At 41.6% G+C, this 26,910-nt stretch overlaps 1 protein-coding gene across 1 annotated transcript in view; it reads right to left on the minus strand.

The window, feature by feature from the left end:
- The window catches only part of LOC307016181 (sodium- and chloride-dependent betaine transporter-like), a gene marked incomplete at its 5' end in the record, with an annotated part of 92,434 nt that overhangs the window by 11,737 nt on the left and 53,787 nt on the right, over positions 1 to 26,910 (minus strand). Inside the window, 6 exons of the mRNA XM_079645218.1 lie at positions 1,520 to 1,622; positions 1,730 to 1,867; positions 12,655 to 12,767; positions 12,854 to 12,978; positions 13,321 to 13,424; positions 13,554 to 13,688. Of these exons, the coding sequence (XP_079501344.1) occupies positions 1,520 to 1,622; positions 1,730 to 1,867; positions 12,655 to 12,767; positions 12,854 to 12,978; positions 13,321 to 13,424; positions 13,554 to 13,688 (718 nt within the window). The remainder of the gene's footprint in view (positions 1 to 1,519; positions 1,623 to 1,729; positions 1,868 to 12,654; positions 12,768 to 12,853; positions 12,979 to 13,320; positions 13,425 to 13,553; positions 13,689 to 26,910) is intronic.

Consider the following 26,910-nt stretch of genomic DNA (forward strand, 5'->3'; position numbering starts at 1 on the left):
GTCTCCTCTCGAGTCTCTTCTCAAGTCCCTTCCCTAGTCCCCTCTCGAGTCCCCTCTCTAGTTCCCCATTGGTTCCCCTCTCGAGTCTCCTCTCAAGTCTCCTCTCGAGTCCCCTCTCGAGTCACGTCTCAAGTCCCTACCCAATGTCCTGGTCCGTTGGAGGTTCCGCTGGGGGTCCTGCCAACTCCATGTCCTGTCCCGTTGGGGGCCCCGCCGACTACTCTTCTGCCGGGGGTCCTGCCAACCCTATGTCCTGTGCCGTTGGAGGTTCTGCTGGGGTTCCTGCCAGCTCCATGTCCAGTCCCGTTGGAGGTCCCACCGACTGCTCTCCTGCCGGGGGTCCTGCCAACCCTGTGTCCTGTCCCGTTGGGGGTCCAGCCGACTACTCTTCTGCCGGGGGTCCTGCCAACCCTATGTCCTGTGCCGTTGGAGGTTCCGCTGGGAGTCCTGCCAGCTCCATGTTCAGTCCCGTTGGAGGTCCCGCTGACTACTCTCCTGCCGGGGGTCCTGCCAATCCTATGTCCTGTTCCTCTGGGGGTCCCGCCGACAACTCTTCTGCCGGGGGTCCTGCCAACCCCTTGTCCTGTTCCGTTGGAGGCCCCGCCATTAACATCCTCGCCGGGGGTCCTGCCAACTCCTGGTCCTCTTCCGTGGGGGATGCTGCCAAAGCCTGTCCCACCGGCTCCGGTTCCTGTTCGGCCGACACCGGGTCCTGCCCGGCCTCCGGAGCTGTCTGGTCTTCGCCCTCATGCTCGGCCCCCTAAGTTCGCACGCTGTGGCCTTCGCCCAACCTTGGACTCTGCCTTGCCCCCGGGCCATCCGCCCGAGTCCCCCACCTTGGACTCTGCCTTGCCCCCGGGCCGTTTGCCCGAGTCCCCCTTCTCGGCTTCTGCTTTGCCCCCGGGCCGTCCGCCCGAGATCCCCACCTTGGACTCTGCCTTGCCCCCGGGCCGTCCGGCAAGGCAGAGTCGAAGGTGGGGGACTCGGGCGGACGGCCCGGGAGCAGGGCAGAGTCCATGGTGTGCTCCTTGGCTGTCAGCCCAAAACCCGTCCTCCAGACCCCCTCCACCCATTGTATATCTGGTTATGGATGTTTTCCTCCTTGTATATTGTCTGGTCCTTCTTCCTGTGTTTTTCCCCTGTCGTTAGTTTCCCTGGTGTGTCTAATTGTCTGATTGTGTTCACCTGTCGCCCTTGTGTTTCTCCTCCCCTGCCCGGCTGTTTATCGTCTTGTGATTACCCCTCCCTGTATTTAGTCTCTTCCTGTGTTCAATGTTGGTTCGTCTTTTGTTTGTGACTGAGTTCACCGGTGAGTTTTCTGTTTTGTCCAAGTTATCTATATTATCCTTGAAATAAAGGCAATTAAAATGATCAGTTAGATGAGTTTCTTCCCGTTACATGAATATTAAACAATCATAGTTTATTAAATGAACATGCCCTCAGACACTGTTTCCTGCAAGATGTTGCGGCAGTGCCCCGGTACCGGGGTCTCTCTGGCTTAACAGGATATAGCACTTACCGAAGGCCCAGCCAACAGCCACACACTGGACCAAAGACACAAATAGCACACATATCCCATTGGCACCATAGTAATCAATCAGCTCGAACTGGTATACTCCTCCCTGGGTAACACAGAAGAGGTAATGTCAATTAAATACTCATCCCATATGAGAACATGCTAAATGTTAGCCAATGTGTTTGGGAGGGGGAATGCCAGCCTGTTTAGTACCTGTGTGGTGAGAGTGATCTGTAACAGGAAGGTGAAAGAGCTGAAGACTACGAGGATAATTTCTCTGCGCCAAGGTCTGCGCATCTGTCCAGGGAACATGTCAATCATTGATGATGTTAACGTTTCCAAACCTGCAAACTGACACAAACAAGCAGACAGAAAAAAAATGAGCCTAGCTGGGTGTTCACTATCATTCCATACATGGCAAGTTTCATTTCAACTAAAATATTTAGGAAGTATGGGGCCTTATTTGAATGCTGGAGGTACAATCAGCATTGAAGCTTAGGTGTTATGCATGGTTTACTCTCAATGTTCTTACCAATGACACAAAGACAAGAAGTATTTTTGGGATAATGGGTCTTGCAAATGTGGTCATTCCAAATCTAACCCTCCCACAGAAACCAGAAGAAAATGATGTCGCACAATTTCTGGTTCAAAGAATGTGTTACACATGGAGCCTGTCATGTGAAATGGTCATCTATTGCTCTAAGAAAACTACAGGACACATGGACCATTTGCTCCAGTGAAGTTGCTGAAAAATGGCTAAGAATTGATTCGCAATCAGGCACTAGCTCCAAACTGGCCCTGGAACCAGTTCGGCGGGAAAGGGGTATCAGGGAGACTAATCTCAACGGAGAGCTGCAGGAGTGGCCCACATGAGAATAAGCTTCCCTCTGAAGCAACCTTCCTTGAGAAAACTTAATTAGTTAGACTATTGTCATTGGATTATTTTGGATGAACACTAAGACTACTTTTAAACGACAAGCCTGATGGTGCATTCACATCGCACGCATCGCTTTACTTGCAGAAGTTTGACCAAGTCTGTCAGTTGTGTATAGTCACGTCACTCCAACAAGACGCCCGGGTGAGGAGGCGGGGCCTACAGAAATGAATAAAGCAGCGACTGTATTCACCATGCCATAGACATTCTGTGATTTGTACATTAATAACTTCTCTCCAGTTTCTGAACAGATATGAGGAGATGTGAGCCCTGTGTGCTGTCACCCAGAGCCAAAGGCTGCTGTTTTGGTTTTATGATTCAACGTCAGTGACGAGAGTCAGAGATTCTGAACGCTGATTGGCTTTTTGCGAGAGAGCATCGCGCACATTTTTCGCTCGCGTTGAAATATTTTAACTTTCGCCAATGACGCGCCATTCGCGCCACTGCAGTCTACCCGCGTCTTTGCATAGACTTTACATGCAATCGTGACACACGAAAAAATCGCATCGCATTTTTTGTGAATGTACCTTTAGAGCGGAAAAACACTTCCTTGTATGTTTACAACAAGAGTGCTTCCTGCTTTCTTACAGTGCAGACGCTTTTATGTTTGCTCTTGCCTCTGCTTACTTTTGTATGCTGATTTTCCTATTTTTCTTTTCTGAAAACTTCGAGCAGCAGCTCCCGGACATTAACTTATCACTGGGACAGTTATTCTTCGTAAATAGATGGAGGGTTTCAGCCATATTTCAATATTTGTACGACTACCTCAGTCTTACAGCAGCGTGGCCAAGCAACAGCTAAAGCCTGGTACTGCATGCTATTTAGCAGAGGTGGGACCAAGTCATTGTTTTGCAAGTCCGAGTCAAGTCTCAAGTCTTTACGCTCAAGTCCGAGTCAAGTCTCAAGTCCAAGTCAAGTCTCAAGTCAGGATGGGCAAGTTCAAGTCAAGTCCAAGTCCTAAACTTTGACAAAACGAGTCTTTAACAAGTCATCATGTGCTTTTCACCAAATGTAATGACATTGATCAACAGAATAATACTTAATAATCAAACTGCTATTTATTAGTCAAATTAATAATCAATTTTCTCTCTGCTGGTAAAGCAACGTGTTTTTCTTCTATTTTAAGAGGGATCAGTAAGGTAAGGCTACCGTGACGGTTTGATTCAGAAGGAGTTTAATGTATAAGATCCCTGATGTTGAGGTGACCAGAATGATTATTTCCACTGTGTACAACATATTATAAGGGACCCACAATCTATCTTTATGCAAGGGATAATGTGCAGCGAGGCGGTCTCTATGGAGAAAAGAACACCTGAATCTAGATCCCTCTGCAGGTGGTACTTTAACTATATTTTGATGATAATACTTTTCTACTGTTACTTGAGTAACATTTTGAATTCAGGACTTTTTATTGTACACTCAGGTAATTTTACTCAAGTACAAGACCTGAACTTCTCCCACCTCTGACAATAAATCCTGAGTGGTTACCAAAAAAAAAAAAACCTGCTCTGAAGGTTATTTTCATTTTACAAATCTTGCACTCGGCTTTGCTTTCTCCAATATCATTGAAATGCAGCCAGATGCTGCTTCTTCTTTCAGTTTTCGCTAATTTCTTGACTTTTTCCAACGAGCTTGCATTTAAATCCGGCTCCCCGTCTCTCTGACGCTCTGTGTAGCTGGCCTGTACCACTACACCTGCTGTCTTTGGGGCATCTGCCCCCCACCCTTCTTTCACATAATGGTATGATCCTAGTGTGTCCCCGCATATGATTGGCCGCATGGTGGCTCGGCAAAATAAAGTCCCGCCCCTGCCTGCATGCATTCACAGCAAGAGTAGGAGCGGTAGAAGATTCTGCTCCCCCCGACTGGAGTCTGCTCTTCTAGCGGCATCTCGCGATCGGCGTGTTGGAGACCCCTGAATTAAAGTATCAAGTCACCTCAAGTCAGAAGGCTTAAGTCCAAGTCAAGTCCCGAGTCATTGGTGTTCAAGTCCAAGTCGAGTCGCAAGGGTTTTGTGATTTTGTCAAGTCAAGTCAAAAGTCATCAAATTGGTGACTCAAGTCTGACTCGAGACCAGGTCATGTGACTTGAGTCCACACCTCTGCTATTTAGCTTAAGCTAGTTAGCAGCAAAATGTTCTCTACAGGTGACTTCCACAAACTTCTACAGAAGATGGCCGTGTTGGAAATGAAAATGCAACGGTTGGAAGTTAACGTGTTAATTGAATGGACTAGGTTGGAATGACGCCACTTTACCAGTGTTGCAAAATAATGGACAAAGGCATGCTAATCCATGGGATTTGGGAAGACGAATAATAGGCAGAGCCCAGCGCTCTGAAATCTGTGATGCGACCGGCTGGCCTGCATTGTTATCACCCAGGAAGAGCGCCTCTTCAACCCCTATTCATACAAGGAAACAGCCGTGGACAGCTGCTAAAGGGAGAACTACAAACAATCCTCCTAAACCACCAAGTGTGCCAATCCAGAACAGATATGCTCCGCTGACCCAGAAACGGAGATCTCTTTCTGAAGACCTGGATAACCTGTCCTCTTCACACAGCAGGGTAAGGACCAATAGCTACTCCAAAAGTAAAAGGCTAGAGGGAAAGCTAATGACTGGGCCTGAAACTCTGATTGTGGGCGATGTAAAAAGTCTGTGTAGTAAGAACAACACCAAAGTACTCTGTTTTCCCAAGGATATGGTCTCTGACTTGGCTGAGAAGATCATGCATATTTGGGCTGAACATCCGACTGTGAAGAATGTGGTAATGCACATTGGAACAAATGCTGTTGTGAAACAACAGTCAGAAGTGCTGACAACATAATTTAAATGTCTGTTGGAAACTGTCAGCTCTCTAAATGCGGAGGTGTTCATCAGTGGCCCTCTAGCGCCAGTCAGAAGAGGAATGGAGAGATACAGCAGATTGTTTGCACTGAACACCTGGCTTTCAACTGCCTGTACTGACAATTTTAACTTTTTCTGGGACCGCAGACATCTTTTGAAGGCAGATGGAGTTTGCCTGAACAAGTCAGGAGTGAAATTGTTTATATCGAACATATTCAACTGCCTGCGTCATCAATCTGTTCCCTCTGCCAAGGACAAGCAACAAGAGGAATCAAAACAAGAGAAAGACACAACACATCACTCAGAAAACCTTGAAGAAGTGTCACTGCAGCCACCTGAGGAATGACTTGATTATGGGAGACCTATGACACAAATGGAGGAGTCTCCACCACCCTTCAACCCCCCTATTACCTTTGAGGATACTCTTCCTTCACCCCCCAGCTCTCTTTACTCTCCGTTCACCCTTTCACCCTCGCCCACCCTCCTGGAGTTCGACCACATGAAGGAGATACAGAGGGTTGGCACCAAATCCTTCCTGGAGACCAATGACCGCATGAAGGCGATACGCAGGGTTGCCAGCATGTCCTTTACCCCCGCCCCTCAACGACAACCACCACAATCACCGAAGCACCATCTCCCCCTTCTTCATCACTGTGTCTACGTCAACCACCTCCCCCCCCCTTCAAGACAGCATCTACGGTCTCCGAAGCCTAATAAGAATGTGTGTGTACAAAACGCAGCAAACTCTAACTGATATGTGCTGGGTCCAGCCTCAAGGGCGTATGGCACTCTCAACTCTTTCCAGGACATGCCAGGGCCCTGCCTGCCAGTAGCTTTGCCGATATCTGTGTTGATAGGTAATAGATTGAGAGCGGTGAATCAGCTTAGAAACAGGAAGCGCTCAAACGTTTGTGTGAGTTTATCAAATTTAGCAATGATTCCATGTCAGCCACAGCTCGTCACAAAAAATCTGACAGATAGTGTATTTAACAAACTTAAACCAGCTTTATTAAATGTCAGGTCTTTGGCAGGAAAAACATTTTTAATCAATGATTTTATCACTGTGCACAATCTCGATTTTATGTTTTTAACGGAAACTTGGATTGAACAAAATAACAGTGCAGCTGTTCTTATTTAATCAACCCTTCCCAACTTTAGTTTTATGAGTCAGGAAAGAATGCATAAGAAAGGAGGTGGAGTTGCTATTTTGTTCAATGATTCCATTCAATGCAGGAAGACATCAATGTGAACTTTGCTTCTTTCTTATATGTGGCCCTTCAGCTGAAATGCTCCTCTCGAGCTCTGTTCCTAAATATCTATAGACCACCCAAATACTGTGCAAGCTTTTTTGATGACTTTACTGAACTGCTGTCTATAGTGTGTATTGACTTTGACCGTCTAGTCATTGTTGGTGATTTTAACATCCATTGTTGACAACCCCCAGGACAGAGGGGTAAAGAATTGTTTCGTGTTCTTGATAACTATGGACTGACTCAGTATGTGACGGAGCCCACGCACAATAAGGGGCACACTCTGGATTTAATTATCTCAAAGGGTCTGAATATCTCTAAGGTTGTGGTGACTGATGTTGTACTCTGATCATTCCTGTGTTCTCTTTGAGATATCTATTTCTGTTCACAAAAATGTTCAAAAAGAGGTAACCACAAAGCGATATTTGACTGAAAATACTTGGGAAATGTTTACTCAGAATTTTTTTTCCACAGTGATTTAGATGCTTCAGTAATTAACAATTACAGGCCCTTATCAAACCTCCCATTTCTAAGTAAAATCATTGAAAAGTGGTTTTACAACAGTTGAGTAACTTCTTGCATTTAAATAACTGTTTTGATGTGTTCCAGTCAGGCTTTTGTCCAAACCACAGCACTGAGACTGCTCTTGTAAAGGTCTTCAATGACATCCACTTAACCTGTTAGGCCCCAAGCCTGTTTTTCAGGTTTCAGGCTCGAAAATGACATTCCCAGAACAAATGACCATATCTTCCCTTCTAAAAGGGTTAAATTAATAATCTTTTTTCTCAAAGTAATGATAAACCTGTGAGTTGGATGTAGAAAAGTCAGAATCAATATAGATGTTTTTTTATTTTAAAAGAAAATTCAGATTGAACATGGTAAAAAACTGTAAATTATAGTGTCTGTCCAAAAGATATTTTGTACTTATAGTGAAGACTAACCTTGGATGATGGGTTAGTTGACTAAAAGCTTTAGTAATCCAAAGTACAACATATAATAAGTACATTGTATCAAGATTGATGCAAAACAAGTGATATTTGGCCTTTTTAGACAGATTTAGCAAAAAAAACCTCTTCTGGGGCCATTTGGGTGGATTTTCCATATCTCTGGCCCCCCTTGTTCGATTTTGACATGTGACATCTCTTTCTGACCTTTAGAGCCAATGGAATCCAAGGGAAATCGTCCCGCACACACTCATGTTAAAAAAAAGGTGGCGTCTCTGCGCATGCTAGCTTGCAGCAGAGGGGAGAAACATCCTGCTCTAATATCAAGCAACGGAAAAGCTGTTTTATTGCTTAAGGATTATCAGAACTTTTCAAAGAGGACACAGACACATTGGATTAACTACAGCATCGTTTTTATCGTTTTAATGCCAATGGAGACCAGTTTGGACTAGACAAAGACGAAGGTAAGCCATGTTAGCGTTGTGGGCTACCTAGCGCTACTTGTTTTTATGTACGTTTTTGTTGATAACGTCGCAAGTTTGTATCTTTCAGTGTTGAGGTGGGCATTGTTAGATTCTCTGTCTCCTTGCGATCATAAACGATGTGTTGGATGTGCACCTAGAACAGGGGTCGGCAACCCGCGGCCCACGGGCCGCATGCGGCCCTTTAAGCCCTCTGCTCTGGCTCCCTTGAGCTTAGACAAAAATAAGAAGGAAATTAAATAAAAGTATTTGTAGGACTATTTATATTTTGTTGCATGGTTGAAAATGTTTCGTATCTTGTATTTTGAGGTGATACTGTGACACATAAATAAAAAACAAAACGGTTTTAATTAGGTCAACTAAAATATGCGTCACATCCTGCTACGGTCCCGCGCGAGCGCCTTTTCTTGGAGGCGAATAACCTGACCCCCGGCTTGATGAGCGAACTATGGATAAATCAAAGAAAAGTACCGGAGGAACACAGGATTTCCGTTTACCGGTATGTTTGATATGTAGAGAGAAGTTGTCAACGGTGCTGCAGCCTTTACGTATCGAGGAACAACACGGGAGAGGAAGACAGCTGACGATCTTCAGTCATAATTCAATGGGGTATGTAATTTATTTCAGAAAATACTTTTTGTTATATTCCATGGAATGCTCTTAACGTCCCGATAGCAATGAATACATTAAATGCTTTGACAATAAATACATACACAAATTAATCTCTGGAAGCCGTAGCGCTGTAAAAAGCACAACCAATCATTTTAGCCGGCCCGGCTAAAGTAACTGGATGACCTACCTGCCTGTCAGCCTTCCATCTGTGCACAAACTTATCTCGTGCCCTCATTGGTCATGTGCGCGTTCGTGTGTGTTGGAGGAGGGGCTCTGTAAGGAAGTCTGAAGGAAGAGGTTGTGTATTTTAAAATTCTAGCGCACTCGAGCTGGTTTCTCCATTCTTATCTACTCTACCTTTAACTCTTTTTAGGGTGCAGCTGTATGTTTTATTTATTTCAAAGTGGGCCCATTTTAATAATATTTTTTTCCCTTCAAATGTGTAGAGGACTCCCCAAGTGCTGTGTTTAATTTATTTTAAAGTAGGCCTGTGTATTATTTTTAATTCTCCTTATAGGAGTTCTTTGTTTCTTAGTAGAGGTTAACAGTTTTATATAATTTAATAAATAGCCTAATAAATAAAAAACTGTAGTTTTTGTCTGATATAACAATAAATACAACTTTATTAGCTATCAAGCTATGAAATATGTTTTGCGGCTCCAGACAAAAACATTTTTGGGAAAAAGGAGCAAAATTAGCTCTTTTGGTCAAAAAGGTTGCAGACCCCTGACCTAGGATAAGTAATAAGGGAGCAAGGAGTGATTATCGGTGCAGTAATAGGTTAGCATTTTTCGCTCAGGGGTCATTTAGATGCTTCTTATGAGACTTGTGTTTTGTTTTGGTAAAAATGGTTTCTATCGTCAGTTAGCTGAGATTATTCCCGTTAATCTGGTATAACACATTAATAGGTTCTTAAATATTAAGATCCCCTGAGTGTCAGTGACAGTGTCGTGAAAAAAAAAAAAAAAAGTACCCGCCGGCGGGGATCTTGGGGTTTAACAGGTTAAACACAGACAGAGGCAGAAGATCAGTGTTAGTATTATTTAATCTCAGTGCTGCGTTTGACACTGTTGACAACAACATATTACCTAGACCGACTGGGTGGGACTTTGGGCAACAGTTCTAAATTGGTTTTCGAATCCTACTTAAAGGGCAGAAACAACTTTTTTTCTATAGGTAAATACACATCTGAGTTGACAAATATGACATGTGGGGTTCCTCAAGGCTCCATCTTGGGGCCTCTTCTCTTTAACATCTACATGCTACCACTGGCTCAGATAATGAAAAACTACAAAATAAGTTACCATAGCTATGCGGATGACACCCAAATTTACACAACCATTTCACAAGGAGACTATGCTCCAATTCAGACACTGAGTAAGTGCATTGAACAAATCAATGACTGGATGAACTTTCTCCAATTAAACAAAGCTAGTGAATTAATTTCAGTTTTCCGCACTCTTGCGGGAATATCTCCGCAATGGAGCGAGCTTAAGTTTCACTTTCATGATATAGCCCAGCGCAACACCTCCGTCAAGCATGTTGCCACTTGCTTGTACCATTTTCAGGCGATTTGTAATCTGTTCTAGAAAAACGATATGTTTTTTAGGATTTCAAGAAGCATATAGAACAAACAATGGATGTATTTTATGAACATTTATCCATGCTGAAACAGATTTAGATGTGTTAGGAGTGAGATAGAGATTATTATCTAATATATGCATCTAATGAAGCATTGCATGAAGTCTGTTGATGATCAGAGGCTGTTGTTGGGGCTGCATAAACGTTTTTTTATTTTTGTTTTGTAGACAGACCATGCAGGCCTCAGAGAGTTAAATTTGGGCCTGCGACCATAGTTTTATTGTATTTTGTTTTGAAATCCACAGCGGAGGTTTGTGTCGTACTACATGCGGTGTATTTTGCATATCTCTCAGTAGCCAACAATCTGTGAGTCTGTTGGCTCGGACATAAACTCGTGTTTAAAATAATACTACATAATAAATGTAGTCTAAATTTCATAATAAGAGGTGTAAAACCTATGAGGATTTTAAATCGCATTTGAACTAAATGCTTATACAATCTGTAGTATTGTAGTATAATCTACTGTATTTGTATTGTTGATTTAATGTGTGAACGAGGCGATATAGAGAAGGTTAAGCTGTCATTATTAGGCTGTAATTTGTTATATACTGTTGGAATGGGTAAGCAGGCCTATTGTTTTTGGATATTTGTGGAGTTAGGTGGTCCATGAGTGTTTTTTATTGGGTACGTGGTCCTTGGTTTGAAAAAGTTTGAGAAACACTGCGCTAGTGGATTGTCAAAGGGGCCTCGTTTTGGGGAAATTATACAGATGTCTAGTCCGCCCCTGAAAATGTCTATGAAACGTTATTATTAATAATAATTTTTTTTTTTTAAATGAATCTATTTTTTTTTATTTTTTTTATTTTCCATTTTTATTTTGTAATCATTTCGCGACCCCCACTCGGGGTCTCGCGACCCCCACTTTGGGAACCCCTGACCTAAAGAACATATCTAGGATTAAAAGACTAATGTCACAGCAGGATTTGGAAAAACTTGTCCATGCTTTTATCTTCAGTAGATACTAGTAATGGTGTCTCACTAAAAAATCTATTGGAAAGCAGCTGCTGATTCAGAAACGCTGCTGCTCGAGTCCTTACTAACACTAAGAAAGTAGATCACATCACTCCAATTCTGAAGTCTTTACACTGGCTTCCTGTGTGTCAAAGAATTTATTTCAAAAATACTGCTGCTGGTTTATAAAGCATTGAATGGTGTAGGCCCAAAATAAACGTCTGACCTCCTGCTAAATTATGAACCATCCAGAACTCTCAGGTCTTCAGAGACTGGTCAGCTTTCTGTCCCCAGAGTCAGAACTAAACATGGAGAAGCAGCGTTCAGTTATTATGCTCCAAATATCTGGAACAAAGTCCCAGAAACCTGCCAGTCCGCTGCAACTCTTACTACTTTTAAATCCAGGCTGAAGACTTTTATTTTTGCCGCTGCTTTTAATTGATATATTCATATCTTAAACTGCACTGTAACTTTTATTATCTTTGCTTTTTATCTTTGCTTTTAAATGAGTGTTTTTAAAAGTCATTTTATATCATTGTTTTTAAATTGCCAAAAAAGCCAGAGATTATGGAATCAAACCAGTAAATAAAAGCAAGAATAATTGTGTGTTATTGGTGAGTAAATAACAGTGTGTTATTTTGAAAAGAATAACAAATTAGAAGGAAAAAAAGATTTAAAAAATACAGATTTCAGTATTCTGAGGCTCTGAGCCCCATTTATTTTCCTCACAGACGGCAACAAAAGTCAGAAATTATACGATTTTAAATAAAAGCAATAATTGTGGCTTGATATTGGGTAAGAACATGTTTTTATGAACCACACAGCTTCCTGTCTTCTACGACCCGACCGGAGAAAAAGACGTGCTGCAGGCACTAAACACATTACCAGTAGAAATACATTGATTTTAAAATTGTGCTGTGCAACACGAAAAAAAAGGGAAAAATCGTGTTGGTGAACACGAATCGATAGATAAAAAATCGTGTTGGTGAACACGAAATGAGATGAGACTGGGTTGTGAAAGGTGCTATATAAATACACTTGCCTTGCCTAACAAATCCCTGGCCCAGAAAGCTTATTCTGAGTCTATCGACAAGTATAGCTGAGTTGTTTAGGAATGTCAGCTATTGAGTCCATCTTGAACCAAAGAGTAATTACAATTCGGATAGTGGATGAAAAGTCAGAGGTAGTGCGTTTTTACTAAAAGAAAAATATGTCAGAAGAAAGTTAGGGAATTCATCATTTTTGGAAAGTGGAGTTTGATGTCAATCCATCCATCGTTTTTAAAAGTATTTTAGTGTATATTAAAGTGGTCGACTGACTGACCGACTACATTTCCATCATATTATATTAATATTAAATTCTCCAATATTAAATTCTCCAATGTTTTTACATGTGTGTTCACTGGTACAGCATAAACAGTTGCAGCATATCTTAAGTTAATCCTATGTGAAGGACACCAACCGTTTTTGGTGTATCTTACCACAGTGTCCAGTCCCAACAGAATGAGCATAATGAAGAAGCAGGCGGCCCACAGCTGAGGCACGGGCATCATGGCAACAGCCTGAGGAAAAGCGATGAATGCTAGCCCCGGGCCTGCGAGGACAGAAGAGACATTTGAATTGTTGTGAGGGTACTTTTGATTCTGAGAGAGATGGTAGCTTTGCACTTGAAAATCGTACCTGATGTGACGACCTTTTCGATGGGAATGGCCTGTTTTTCGGCCATGAATCCGAGACATGAGAAGACTGCAAACCCGGAAACTAAGCTGGTGCAACTATTGAGCACACATAACCACACACTGTCCCTGCATACACAAACACAAAGCACAGCATGTAGAGCAGAACTCAGTGAGAAAATGTACTGACAGCAATAGACTTTATGTTGTTGGGCGGACAATCCGTCCTTAGGTAGTTTTGATGTTCTTATTGCCCCTAGATGTATCTATATCTTAAGGTAGTTCTAGTTTTCATATTTGAGATTTACAAAAGAAAGCAAAGCTACACTTCATCCCCTATTTCTTAGTATTGTTTGAAAGAAGTCATACATTATTATATAACCCAGTACGTGGCAGATACTCAAAGAAAAGAAAAACCCAATCAACAAAAGCTCCCAATATATTAATGGAGCTACTGATCACATGACTAACCTGTAATAGTTGTTTGTGACTTTGTTATAGCTGCTCATTGTGATATGGGTTCCTGATGCGACGCCATAGGAGAAGAGGACCTGGGCACAAGCCTCCATCCACACCTCATGAAGAAAGATTTAAAAAACACGTATTTAGGTCATCAGCGTTATATCAGTCACAGGAGGATCTTGTTTCATCTACCTACTTTTGTGAATTCAATTCAGGTAGGTGTGAAACTGTGCAGGGTCTACCTGAAGGTCTACCAGGCGAGAAGGATCTGGATACAGGTAGTAGACCACACCCTGCCAGGCCCCCGGCAACGTCAACCCCCTGACCAGCAAGATGGCCAGCATCACATAGGGGAACACAGCCGTGAAATACACCACCTGAGGTGAATAAAAAAAATCCTCTATGTTTATTATGTTACCTGTTTTGTAGAGGTCTACTTAATATGTTATACTGCACATGAACAACATGAACAATGGTAGCTAGCTCATTTGAATTAAGAGGAATCAATTGTACAGCTGCCAGGAGATGCACATCCTGCACCTGGTGGGATACCTGCAGAAAGGTTGTAACGGGTAAAAAATACATTTATATAAATCCAAGGGCACAAATACAGATAGAACAAATTCATGTCATTGGACTTCATGTCTAATATGTTAGAGGAGAGTGGACAATGTCTTTAATCCCAATCAAACTTGGAATGTGTACGTTTTCTTTGCAAAACTACAGGTGGCGTTGTTAGGAAAATATCACTTGTCACCGGCTTGAGCCTCAATAATCAGGATACATGTATTTATTATCCTTGCAAGAACGGAAGTAGTCATCACATCAATCAATCAATGTTTATTTATATAGCCCAATATCACAAATGTTACATTTGTCTCAGTGGACTTCACAGTTTGTACAGAATATCAGTATGACAACACGACACCCTCTGTCCTTAGACCCTCACATCGTACAAGGAAAAAGTGCCAGAGAAAAACCCACAGTTTAAAGGGAAAAATGGGAAAAACCTCAGGGAGAGCAACAGACGAGGGATCCCTCTCCCAGGACGGACAGACGTGCAATAGTTGCCGTGTGTAAATCAAAGAGATAATACATTTTACAGCATAGGTTGACCAAATGTTTGGAAATGCATGTGTCTATAATAAGAAGATGAATCCACGAGGATGTCAACAGTCCTGTGGGAGCCATCAGGGAAGTAGTATGATGAGAGTCAGGCAGGACCACATTGATAGGTTCAGCCTCAACTCGAAGTCCAGGACTCAAATCCAGGACTCAGGACCGCAGCAACAGGATCAGCCACGACTCAGGATCCCGGCGTAGATATACAGGACTGTCTCAGAAAATTAGAATATTGTGATAAAGTTCTTTATTTTCTGTAATGCAATTAAAAAAACAAAAATGTCATACATTCTGGATTCATTACAAATCAACTGAAATATTGCAAGCCTTTTATTATTTTAATATGGCTGATTATGGAATACAGCTTAAGAAAACTCAAATATCCTATCTCTAAATATTAGAATATCATGAAAAAGTATACTAGTAGGGTGTTCAACGAATCACTTGAATCGTCTAATTAACTCGAAACACCTGCAAGGGTTTCCTGAGCCTTGAAAAACACTCAGCTTGGTTCAGTAAACTAAATCACAAGTATGGGGAAGACTGCTGATCTGACTGCTGTCCAGAGGACCGTCATTGACACCCTCCATCAGGAGGGTAAGACACAAAAAGAAATTTCTCAAAGAGCAAGCTGTTCACAGAGTGCAGTTTCAAAGCACATCCACAAAAAGTCTGTTGGAAGGGGGAAATGTGGCAGGAAACGCTGCACAACCAAGAGAGATGACCGCAGCCTTAACAGCATTGTGAAGAAGAGTCGCTTCCAGAATTTGGGGGAGCTTCAAAGACAGTGGACTGAAGCTGGAGTCCAGGTATCAAAAGTCACTGTTCACAGACGTGTCCGGGAAATGGGCTACAATAGCCGTATTCCCATGGTCAAGCCACTTCTGAACTCAAGACAACGGAAGAGGCGTCTGACTTGGGCTAAGGAAAAGAAGCACTGGACAGTTGCACAGTGGTCCAAAGTCCTCTTTTCAGATGAAAGCAAGTTTTGTATTTCATTTGGAAGTCAAGGCGCCAGAGTCTGGAGAAAGGCTGGAGAGGAGCAAAATCCAAGTTGCTTGAAATCCAGTATGAAGTTCCCACAGTCAGCGATGGTTTGGGGAGCCATGTCAGCTGCTGGTGTTGGTCCACTGTGTTTCATCAAGCCCAGAGTAAATGCAGCTGTGTACCAAGAGATTTTAGAGCACTACATGTTTCCGTCTGCTGAAAAGCTCTATGGAGATGAGGAATTCATTTTCCAGCATGATCTGGCACCTGCCCACAGTGCCAAAACCACCAGTAACTGGTGTACTGACCATGGCATTACTGTCCTCGATTGGCCTGCAAATTCCCCTGACCTGAACCCCATAGAGAATATGTGGGGTATTGTGAAGAAGAAGCTGAAAGACACCAGACCCAACAATGCTAATGAGCTAAAGGCCGCTATTGAAGCATCCTGGGCATCCATAACACCTCAGCAATGCCACAGGCTGATTGCCTCCATGCCACGCCGCATTGATGCAGTAATCCGTGCAAAAGGATTCCCAACCAAGTACTGAGTGCATTAATGGACATTTTCAAATGTTTGATTGTGTTTTGCTGTTATAAATCTTTTTTTTTTACTTGGTCTGAGGAACTATTCTAATTTTTTGAGATAGGATTTTTGAGTTTTCTTAAGCTGTATGCCATAATCAGCAATATTAAAATAATAAAAGGCTTGCAATATTTCAGTTGATTTGTAATGAATCCAGAATGTATGACATTTTTGTTTTTTTAATTGCATTACAGAAAATAAAGAACTTTATCACAATATTCTAATTTTCTGAGACAGTCCTGTAGACACCAAAAAGAAATTTGGGGGAAGCTGGGTTATTCGGAACATGAGAGTACACAGGTATTGACAGACTTGCCTTTCCGACTACCAGACGGCAGTCAAAACAGCCAAAATAGAGCACATTTCTCTGTTAATCTCCCAAAACAGCCATAAACCTCAGGTTCTTTGTGTCCTCAACTCGATCATTAATCCCTGTGATATTTCTTCAATTGTGCCATCGACTACTCTCTGTGATAAGTTTCTTACATTTTGTATCTGCTCTTAGGCTAGCCCACACTAGTGCTACCCCAGATCCTGCTCCTTTTCTGTGCCCTGCTGTCCTCGACCACTTTGAGCCTGTATCCCTCTCTTCTCTCTCGGATGTAGTCAAGCACCTGCGGCCGACAAACTGCACCTTAAACAGCATTCCCTCTCGCCTTCTCAGAGATGTTTTCAAATCAGTCGGAGAAAGTATTTTATTACTACTAAACATTACTAAACAACTCTCTTAGCTCAGGATGTGTCCCAGCTACCCTCAAACAAGCCGTGGTGCAGCCACTACTTAAAAATAAAAATCTTGACACCTCCATTTTTCGCAAATTTTAGGCCCATCTCCCAGCTACCATTTTTATCTAAAGTCCTGGAGCGAGTAGTCTATATCCAGCTGCAGTCTTTTTTAATCACGCATGGCATCCATGAAAAGTTTCAGTCTGGCTTCAAAGCCATGCACATCACTGAAACAGCCCTTTTAAGATTTGTTAATGATCTGCTCCTAGCCGCCGACTCAGGTAGCCCAGCTGTCCTGGTGCTGTTAGACCTGACAGCTGCCTTCTCCTCTGCTAAAGCCCCTCTTACCTGTGGGGTTCCCCAAGGCTCTATTCTGGGCCCCATCCTTTTTCTACTGTACATACTGCTCCTAGGTTAAATTCTCACAAAACACAACATCCCCTTCCATTGTTACGCTGATGATGTACAGATCTATCTGACTCTCAATTCTAATGTCAACTCATTACAGCAGTTGATGGACTGCTTGACAGAGATAAAATCCTGGCTGAGAAAACATTTCCTCAACCTTTAATTTATTAAAATACAACTCGCTCCAACAGGCGAGACACTTCATGGATATGTTTTCTTCACTCGGGCTTCTCCCTCTAATAACCAAACCAACCAGGTTAACTAGCACTACTGAAACGTTAATTGATAAAATGTTCACTAACGTCCTTGTAACGGAACATCATAGTGGGGACCTCATCACTGATGTCAGTGATCACCTGCCAATATTCACAATTTGCGGAAAAGAACCTGTAAATAACAAAGAACAAAAGACATACATAACTAAGCGGACATTAAATGACAGTTCACTAAATAAATAAAATATTAATTTAAAAAATGAAAAATGGCAAGAAGTATTTGAGATTCAAGATGTAAACAAACCCTATAATGAGTTTGTAAGGATTTTCATGCAAAACATGAACGAATGTTGTCCATATATTAAAATTAAGATTGGCAACAGGAATAATAATGACTCAAAACCCTGGTTCACTTGTGGACTGAAAAATGCTTGCTGTAAAAAAAATGCACTCTATAGGACATTTTTGAAAAGTAAAAGTACTGAAGATGAAAGTCGTTATAAATTGTATAAAAACAAATTGACTACACTCCTTAGAAACTGTGAAAAACGATACTTCTCTGAACAATTTGAAAATGCCATAGGAGATATGAAAACCACTTGGAAGGTAATAAATAGCATAATTAAGAAGAAAAGAACTGACAACAGAAATGAATTCAAGAAATTCCAAACCGAAGGAAAAACCCCAACGGATGTTGCAAATAGCTTTAATGAGTTCTTTACTGAAATTGGCCACAATCTGGCGAGTAAAATCAGCCCAACTTCATCTAAAGTGGATGATTTTCTGAAAAACAGCAACCAACAGAGTATGTTCCTGAACCCAATTACAGAAAATGAACTGCTTGATATTGATAATTCTTAACACAGTAAAAAGTCCAAAGATTATTTAGGACTTAGTATGAATATTGTTGAACAAGTTGCACCAAACATTGTAGCCCCCCTAGTAAATATATGCAATAAATCGTTCCAACAAGGTATTTTTCCCAATGAAATGAAAATCGCGAAGGTGATTCCGGTTTCCAAATCTGGTGATAAATCTAGTTTTAATAATTATAGACCCATTTCTTTGCTACCACAATTCTCAAAAATCCTGGAAAAACTCTTTAACAACCATCTGGAGTCATTCCTCAGCAAATGTAATATACTATGCCCCAGCCAATATGGATTACAGAAAAATCACTCTACTTCTTCAGCAGTAATTTAACTGGTTGAAGACATTAACAACAACATTGAGAAAAAAATGACTACAGCTGGTATATTCATTGACCTTAAAAAGGCTTTTGATACTGTCAACCATACCATACTGCTACACAAATTGGAACATTCAATGGCATAAGGGGTCAAGCCAAAGAATGGGTCAAGAGTTATCTGATAAATAGGCTACAATATGTGGATATAGACGAGGCGAAATCAAACAATCTTCCTATAACATGTGGAGTCCCTCAAGGATAAATTTTAGGTACAAAACTGTTGCTGATTTATATTAATGACATTATCAACACCTCCGACATGTTAAAATTCATTTTGTTTGCCGATGATACCATCATTCTCTGCTCCCATCATAATCTTGGTGATCTTGTTAAAATTGTTAATGCAGAATTAGAAATACTATGTAACTGGTTTGCAGTTAATAAATTATCTCTTAATGTGGCCAAAACAAATTACATGTTATTCAATACAAAGTCTGAGAGTAGAAATGACTGTATTATACGGATTTGCAATACTGAGATTGAGAAAGTTGGTGAATGTCAATTCTTAGGACTCATTGTTGATGAAAAACTCAACTGGAAGCACCATATAAATTATGTACAAACTAAACTGTCAAAAACAATAGGTATTTTGTATCGTACTAAGAACATTCTCGAGGAAAAAATACTCAGAACTCTTTATAACAGTCTATTTCTCCCTTACCTTTATTACTGCTCCGAAATATGGGGAAACACATACTCAACAAATCTACAAAAAATAATAACATCTAAAAAAAAAGTATTACGAATCGTCTGTGGTGTTGGTAAATATGAACACACAACTCCCATATTTAAAAAACGCAATCTATTCAAATGTGTTGATATAGTTAAGCTTAAAACAGTACTGATTATGCACAACATTTTCCATAATAAAATGCCTACTAACATTCAAAAGCAGTTCCAAGCCACAGTCATGAAATACCCAACCAGGCATCCTAACTGGTTGTATAGCAAGCCCTGTAGAACAACCATCAAATCACACAGCTTATCCATAATCAGAGTTAAAACGTGGAATGGACTTCACCCAGACCTTTTAAGTACTACAAGTCATCAACAATTCAAAACTAAAGTAAAAACAATTATATTTGCAGATTACTCCAGCTAACAGGTATTGGATATTCCCAGTATTGCTTATATATGTATTCGCTTTTTTCTTGCCCTAATTTTTGTTTTATTTATTTGTTTTTTTTCCAGTTTTCATTGGTTTTCTTCGTTTCTTTGTACTCCTTAATTTCTATAAGTTTTTGATGAAATACATGCCATTATTATTATATTGATGCTAATGATGATGCACGGGAGAGCTACTCCCCATAAGCTATGCTTCAGCCCTCCCGCTTCTACTAATTTTGTTCATTTATGTGTATGAATTATACGTTTTTGTATGATTTTAGTAGAATAAATTAAAATATTAAAAAAATTAAAAACCTCAACGAGAGCAAGACCGAGGTCATCTTTTTTGGACCCCAACCTCCAGCCTCTCCGGTTGATATTCTGGGCTCCCTCAATAAAAACATCCTCTCCTCTGTCACGAACCTTGGAGTGACCTTCAATAGCGCTTTTAAATTTGATAAGCAGGTCAGCACCGTAGTCAAAACCTGCTTTTTTTAAATATGACTATTGGCTAAGACCAAGTCGTTTTTATCTTTTAAAGATCTGGAAAGGGTTATTAACGCCTTTGCAACCACAAGGTTGGATTATTGCAACGCCCTATACGTGGGTATGGACCAGGCCTCAATTAGACGCCTGCAGCTAGTGCAGAACGCTCACTGGCCACAAAAAGCATAACCACATCACCCCAATTCTGGCCTCACTGCACTGGCTTCCAATTCGGTTCAGAATTGATTTTAAACTCCTTTCATTTGTTTTTAAAGCACTAAATGGACTGGCTCCGGCCTATATAGCAGAACTCCTCCATCGCCACACCCCAGCCAGAGCTTTAAGGTCGGCTGACCAGCTGCTGCTGGTAGTGCCCAAGACCAGGCTCAAAACCCGAGGGCACCGAACCTTCGCAGCAGCTGGCCCTAGGCTCTGGAACACTCTGCCCCTCCATGTGAGGTCGGCCCAGATCCTAGGGGTTTTTAAATCAACACTAAAAACTCACTTCTTCTCCCTGGCCTTCTAGTCAGAGCGGAGCACGACTCATGACATTTCCCTGTGTTTGATTTTTATATTTGCTGTTGTAATTTATTGTCTTCTGTTACGACTGTAGTAATGTGTTATTTATTATTTGCATGTACAGCACTTTGGCTCGACCAAAAATCGTTTTTAAAATGTGCTATATAAATAAAACCTGATTTGATTTGATATTCATAATATTTAATAAAGAAGTGTTAATTAATGGAAAAAGTTCCTTTTACAGCTTAGTTGGAATTGGGTCTAAGCTACACGTTGATGGTTTGGAAGAGAGAATCATTGAATTTAATTGTTCAAGGTTTTTGGTTGAAAATGCACGCCTAGACTACTGCAACTCCCTCCTGGCTGGTCTACCTGCATGTGCCATCCGACCTCTGCAGCTCATCCACAATGCAGCTGCTCGTCTGGTCTTCAACCTTCCTAAATTCTCCCACACCACGCCGCTCCTTCGCTCCCTTCACTGGCTTCCGGTAACTGCTAGAATCCACTTCAAGACACTGGTACTTGCGTACCATGCTGCGAATGGATCTGGCCCTTCCTACATCCAGGACATGGTTAAACCATACACCCCAGCGCGTGCACTCCGCTCTGCATCAGCCAAACGGCTCGCTGCACCCGCACTGCGAGGGGGACCCAAGTTCCCATCAACAAAAACACGTGGGTTTGCTATCCTGGCTCCAAAATGGTGGAATGAGCTCCCCATTGAAATCAGGACAGCAGAAAGCTTACACATCTTCCGGCGCAGACTGAAAACTCACCTCTTTCGACTCCACTTCGAGCGATAGAATTATTAACAAAGCACTTATATACTAATAAAGGACTGGCTTATCTAAAGCCAGTTGAGTAGCACTTGAAATGTTTTAGCTCTATGAAACCTGATGTACTTACAAGGGTGTAACTTTGGTTTGAAAAGTGGGGGACACACAAAACAGGGGGTCCTCCACAATGAAACATTTTCTCAATTTAATTCCATTTCCTGCCTTTCTACAAATATATTAGGGACTATATTGTTAACAAATCCAAGAAAAATGTGTAGTGTATATAATGAGTGTGCACACTTATCTAGTATCCTATCCATGTGAGCCTGTGTTATTTGTGATGACCTCACATCCTCTAGGGAGGTCCATTCACCCCCGGGAAGATTTTTTTCTTTAAATTGAAGTTGAATGCATCAATCTGGTGCACAAATTAAGAGATTTATGGATACAGCTCTCAACTCATATGAAACAGAACTGTATAGTTATTTCAATAATCAAAAAACCATTAGAATATGCTCACAACCAATAACAAATCATTGATAAACTCCTCTCTCCTATCTTTATCTTACCTAGTCTGCATTCTTTCTTTTTATTTATGCATATTTGACTAATCACTCCCCTTTCAAACTGTGTTTTAAATTTTTGTACTGACCTATAGTTCACATTGGAAGGATTTCTTAACTTATTTTATATACAACTAATATTAGATGGAAATATTTGTTTACATAGATGACCAAACCGTTTGAGACCCACTGAGATAACTTAGACTAAAGTTTCCAACCTAATCACTCAGAGTCCTTTACCTCCCTGAGCTGACGTTATCTCTCTCAGTCCGACAGGAGAGGACTCTCCCCCTCCTTATTGTTGAAACAGCTTCTAATCTCCGTTAGCTCCAAGCTAGCACCAAATGCTAACAACAACCCACGTAACTCTCAGTCTCTCTCTCTGTCTCTATTTCTCTCTCTCTCTTTCAGTCTCTCAAAGTCCGACAGGAAAGAGCTCTCCCTCTCCTTATTGTTGAAACAGCTACTAATCTCCGTTAGCTCCGAGCTAGCACCAAATGCTAACAACAAACCCCGTAACTCTCTATGTCTCTCTCTCTCTGTCTCTCTCTCTTTCTATCTCTCTCTCACAAGATGCACTCGTGCCACACACACAAAGACGCTCCTCCGTGACGATGACCGCTTGCGTAACAAATAATAATAAACACATTTAAAAAGTGGGGGGGACACAAATGGGATTTTGAAAAGTGGGGGGGACATGTCCCCAGTGGAAATTACGCCTATGTGTACTTATATGATTCTGTTTTCTTCAAGTTATATTTTGTTGGTCGAACGCACTTATTGTAAATTGCTTTGGATTCAAACGTCAGCTAAATGCAATGTAATGTAATGTAATGAAAAGCATTCTAATTTACTATCTAGTGTAATATTAGAACTTACGTTTCTGGGAGCTGTTGATAACACTATACTGGTCAAAGGAAGGAGGTTTGTTTCTAAGAGTAACAATTCTATCATTAAAAAAGCACATAAAATCATTACTACTGAGTGCTATGGGAATAGAAAGCTCAATCGAGCTGTGGCTCTCTGTCAGCCTAGCTACAGTGCTGAAAATAAATCTTGCATTATTCTTATTCTCATCTATTAATGAAGAGTAGTAGGCTGCTCTCGCTTTACGCAGTGCTTTCTTATATTCATTGAGAGTAATGTGCCACATTAAACGAGATTCTTCAAGTTTAGTGGAACGCCATATCCTTTCAAGTTGTCTCGACTTTTGCTTTATTTTGCGGGTTTCGGCATTATGCCATGGAGCTATCTGTCTATGTTGTTTTATTTTCTTCTTTTTCAAAGGAGCAACAGAGTCTAATATTCGCAGGGCATCTGTAGCACTATCATCAACATGATCAATTTGTATTAGTTTCCTCCCTTACATGCAGACATGCTATCGAGTTAAGTATTGGCGGAATCTCTTCCTTCAATTTGGCTATAGCACTAACAGATAGGTTTCTGCTGTAGGAGCTTTTGACTAATGCTTTGTAGTCTAGTAACAGTACTTCAAAAGTTACTGCCTCGGGCAATATGAGTATTGATATGGCTGGGTGGAGTGGCCTCATTTATGCTGACATGTCTCAACCAAGTTTCAGTGAGACAGCATATATCAATATTATAATCTGATATTAAATAATTTACCAATATTGCTTTAGATGCTAGAGATCTTATGTTTAAGAGTCCACTTTTAATCTTCCTGTTTTGTTGCACTGTAGTAGTTGTTACACTTACTTTTATTAGGTTATTATGTATGACACCTCTATTAGGTTTACCTTTAATTGTCCTTGGGCAGACACACACACAATTAATATTGGGTATTTTATTGGAGAGAGCGCAGAGAAGCGTGTAAGACTGCGACTCCGCCTCAACTCTAGTTTGTCATGGATTAAGGCAAGGCAAGGCAATTGTATTTTTACAGCACCTTTCAGCACGCGACAATTCAAAGTGCTTTACAAACAGCTCAATTAAAAGCAGCGGCAAATAGATATGTTTTTAGTCTGTATTTGAAAATAGGAAGTGTTTCAGCGGACGTGCACGATTCGGGTAGTTTGTTCCAGATTGTCGGGGCATAATAGCTAAACGCTGCTTTTCCATGATTAGTTCTTATTCTTGGAACAGAGAGCAGACCTGACCAAGAGGACCTGAGACTCCTGGATGGTTCATAGTTATGCAGGACATCGTTTATATACCTCGGTCCTAAGCCATTTAGTGATTCAAAAACTAGCAATAGTATTTTCAAATCAATTCTTTGGCAGACTGGAAGCCAGTGTAAAGACTTCAGAACCGGACTGATGTGATCGACTCTTTTAGTGTGTGTGAGGACTCGAGCAGCAGCGTTCTGAATCAGCTGCAGCTTTGTGGTGGATCTTTTTGTGAGCCCTGGGAAGACACTATTGCAGTAGTCCAGTCTACTGAAAATAAAAACATGGACACGTTTTTCTAAATCCTGTTGCGACATTCGTTTTTTAATCCTAGATATGTTCTTCAGGTGATAGTATGCAGACCTAATAACTGTTGTAATGTAACTGTTAAAATGCAGGTCTGAGTCCATCACTACACCCAGATTTCTAGCTTTGAGTTACTTTGTAGTCTGCCGACTGCAGCGCTGCGATTACTTTTAATCGGTCCTTCTTTGCTCCAAAAACAATGATCTCAGTTTTTTGTTTGTTCAATTGGTGAAAGTTCTGAGTCCTCCAGTCATTGATGTGCTCAATGCACTTGCTCAGTCTTCTAATCGGAAAGTAGTCTCCCGGTGTCATTTAAAAATAAATCTGGGTGTCTTCTGCATAGATGTGATAACTTAGATCGCTGTTTTTAATAATTTGAGCCAGTGGTAGCATATATACAGTATATTAAAAAGCAAAGGTCCTAAGACGGAGCCTTGAGGAACTCCGCATGACATATTTGTCAGGGTTGATTTGTAATTGCCTAATGAAGCTCAGCGCAAGTTCAGGCAGGAAGACCTATCACTTTGTATTGCGCGTCATGGCAATACTCGCTCCCTTCACTAAATGATAGGGAGCGCCACTCCTCAGCTAACCTATCACTTCCCTCCATTCACAAGCCTAATCATCGCACCTGTTAATCCCTCTATATATGCTCTCCCCTTTTCCATCAGCTGTCTTCCAGGTGTCAACGCGCAAGCAGCAGCAGGGCTTCGTCCCAGCTCCGGGTATATATTCATCAGCTCCGCAGTCTTGCGGATTAAGCTACAGGCGGCATTCCCCAGTTGGCTAGCGGTTCTAGCCGGCCACCCCGCAAACCCGGACGCGGAAGAAAAAGACAAGGATACTGGGCTCCACGTAAGTTCCTCCGGCTTAATGGAAATGGGCTACTTCAGGCAAACAATTGACACACGCCTTCAGTCTCTCTTCAGGGCATCACTGGCATCAGGGCAGCTCAAATGCGGCGCTTCCGGCCTTCACGCGGAACGGGCCCTCATCGCTTGCGAAGCTTCACCCACTTCCGGCTTCAACCACAACCCCTCTCGCAGGCAGGCAGGGCTCAAGTTACATCTCAGCGAAGCTACTTCTCCTCCGGCTCAGTAGCAGTACTGGTCTCTAAGTGCGTCTTAGGTGGCAAGCAGGTAGTGATGGCGAGATGAAGCCTTATGAAGCTTTGAAGCTTTCCAGCCAATTGGTTCGCAAAGGGTTCATCTCATCAGGCTTCATCATGGGCTTCATTTGAACATAAACCCCCTGTTGGTCAAAGCGTGTAAAACAGGCAAATTGGAAATCTCAACAGTTGTGCTCTATCTCATACCGAGTTCCCAATGAGTAAAGCCTTAGAATAACTCTAAACAACGAACATAAAATCCTATTTTCATGTTAACAATATTGTTTTCATTCAGTTGAACGATTGTGATTGAAAAGCCTATAGGGGGCTGGTAAACATTGCAAAGAGGGATTCGTATTCCTTAATATTATTCATAAACTTAACCACGTTGTAGCCTGAGAAGGCTAAACCATAATACATTTATTAACTGCATTATCTCATTTAGCTGTAGCTTCTATAAGCAAACCCTGCGGTCGTGGGTCGGCTGCTTTCCAGCTGAGCCACAGCCCACACGCTGAATTTACCCAAAAACACTGGATATATCTAATCTGCATTTATTCATTTATTTATTCATGTTTTATTCCTACATTTATTTATGCTTGTATCTATTTATACTTATGACATTTTCCGACCTCTATATAAGTGAGGGTCTGAGCTCTTTTAATTCCATCGTGTCACCAGCGGACCCGGGTACAGGAGGGGTAATATGGTTCTTGTTATACATCCATGGGTATTATGAGCGTTGTGGCTCAACGGTTCAAATGATCCGAATCGCTTCCCGAAGCAGTCACGTGGTATCGACAGGCAGCGTGGTTCGTTTGTCATCGATGACGTCACTGGCCCAAAACGATACAAGCCTCGATACATGCTTCACAAAAAGATGCGGGGATTACTCGACACACGCTCCGAAGCCTCGGCGCAATACGTAACGGGTGTAACGCGTTACAGCATGGAGTTATGCAGTTCGGGTAACTACTACCCGTCACAATGCTCAGTAAGTACCGCTGTTTCAAGCTTCAACACAGCCACGGATGCTGCCCATCCGTGGTTTTGGGGGGTTTCTTTCAGGGAGAAAGAGAAGCTCATGTAAGATGATAGAAGACAGTCTAATCACCCAACCAGCACATCAGCATCTACATCTCACCGTGGCGTAATTAAACTGCTAATTAAGCTAGTCCTATACCAGGGCTCGACAATAACGGTTGCCAGGTTGCCATTGGCAACCATTTGGAAAATGTCAACCACTTCTTGGACTTTGGTTGCCATCAGTGGCAACCAGTTTTTAACATAAGAAATAAGGACAGCAAAACGTGCA

Source organism: Notothenia rossii (assembly GCF_949606895.1).
Source record: "Notothenia rossii genome assembly, chromosome: 8".
NCBI classification, from domain to species: Eukaryota; Metazoa; Chordata; class Actinopteri; order Perciformes; family Nototheniidae; genus Notothenia; species Notothenia rossii.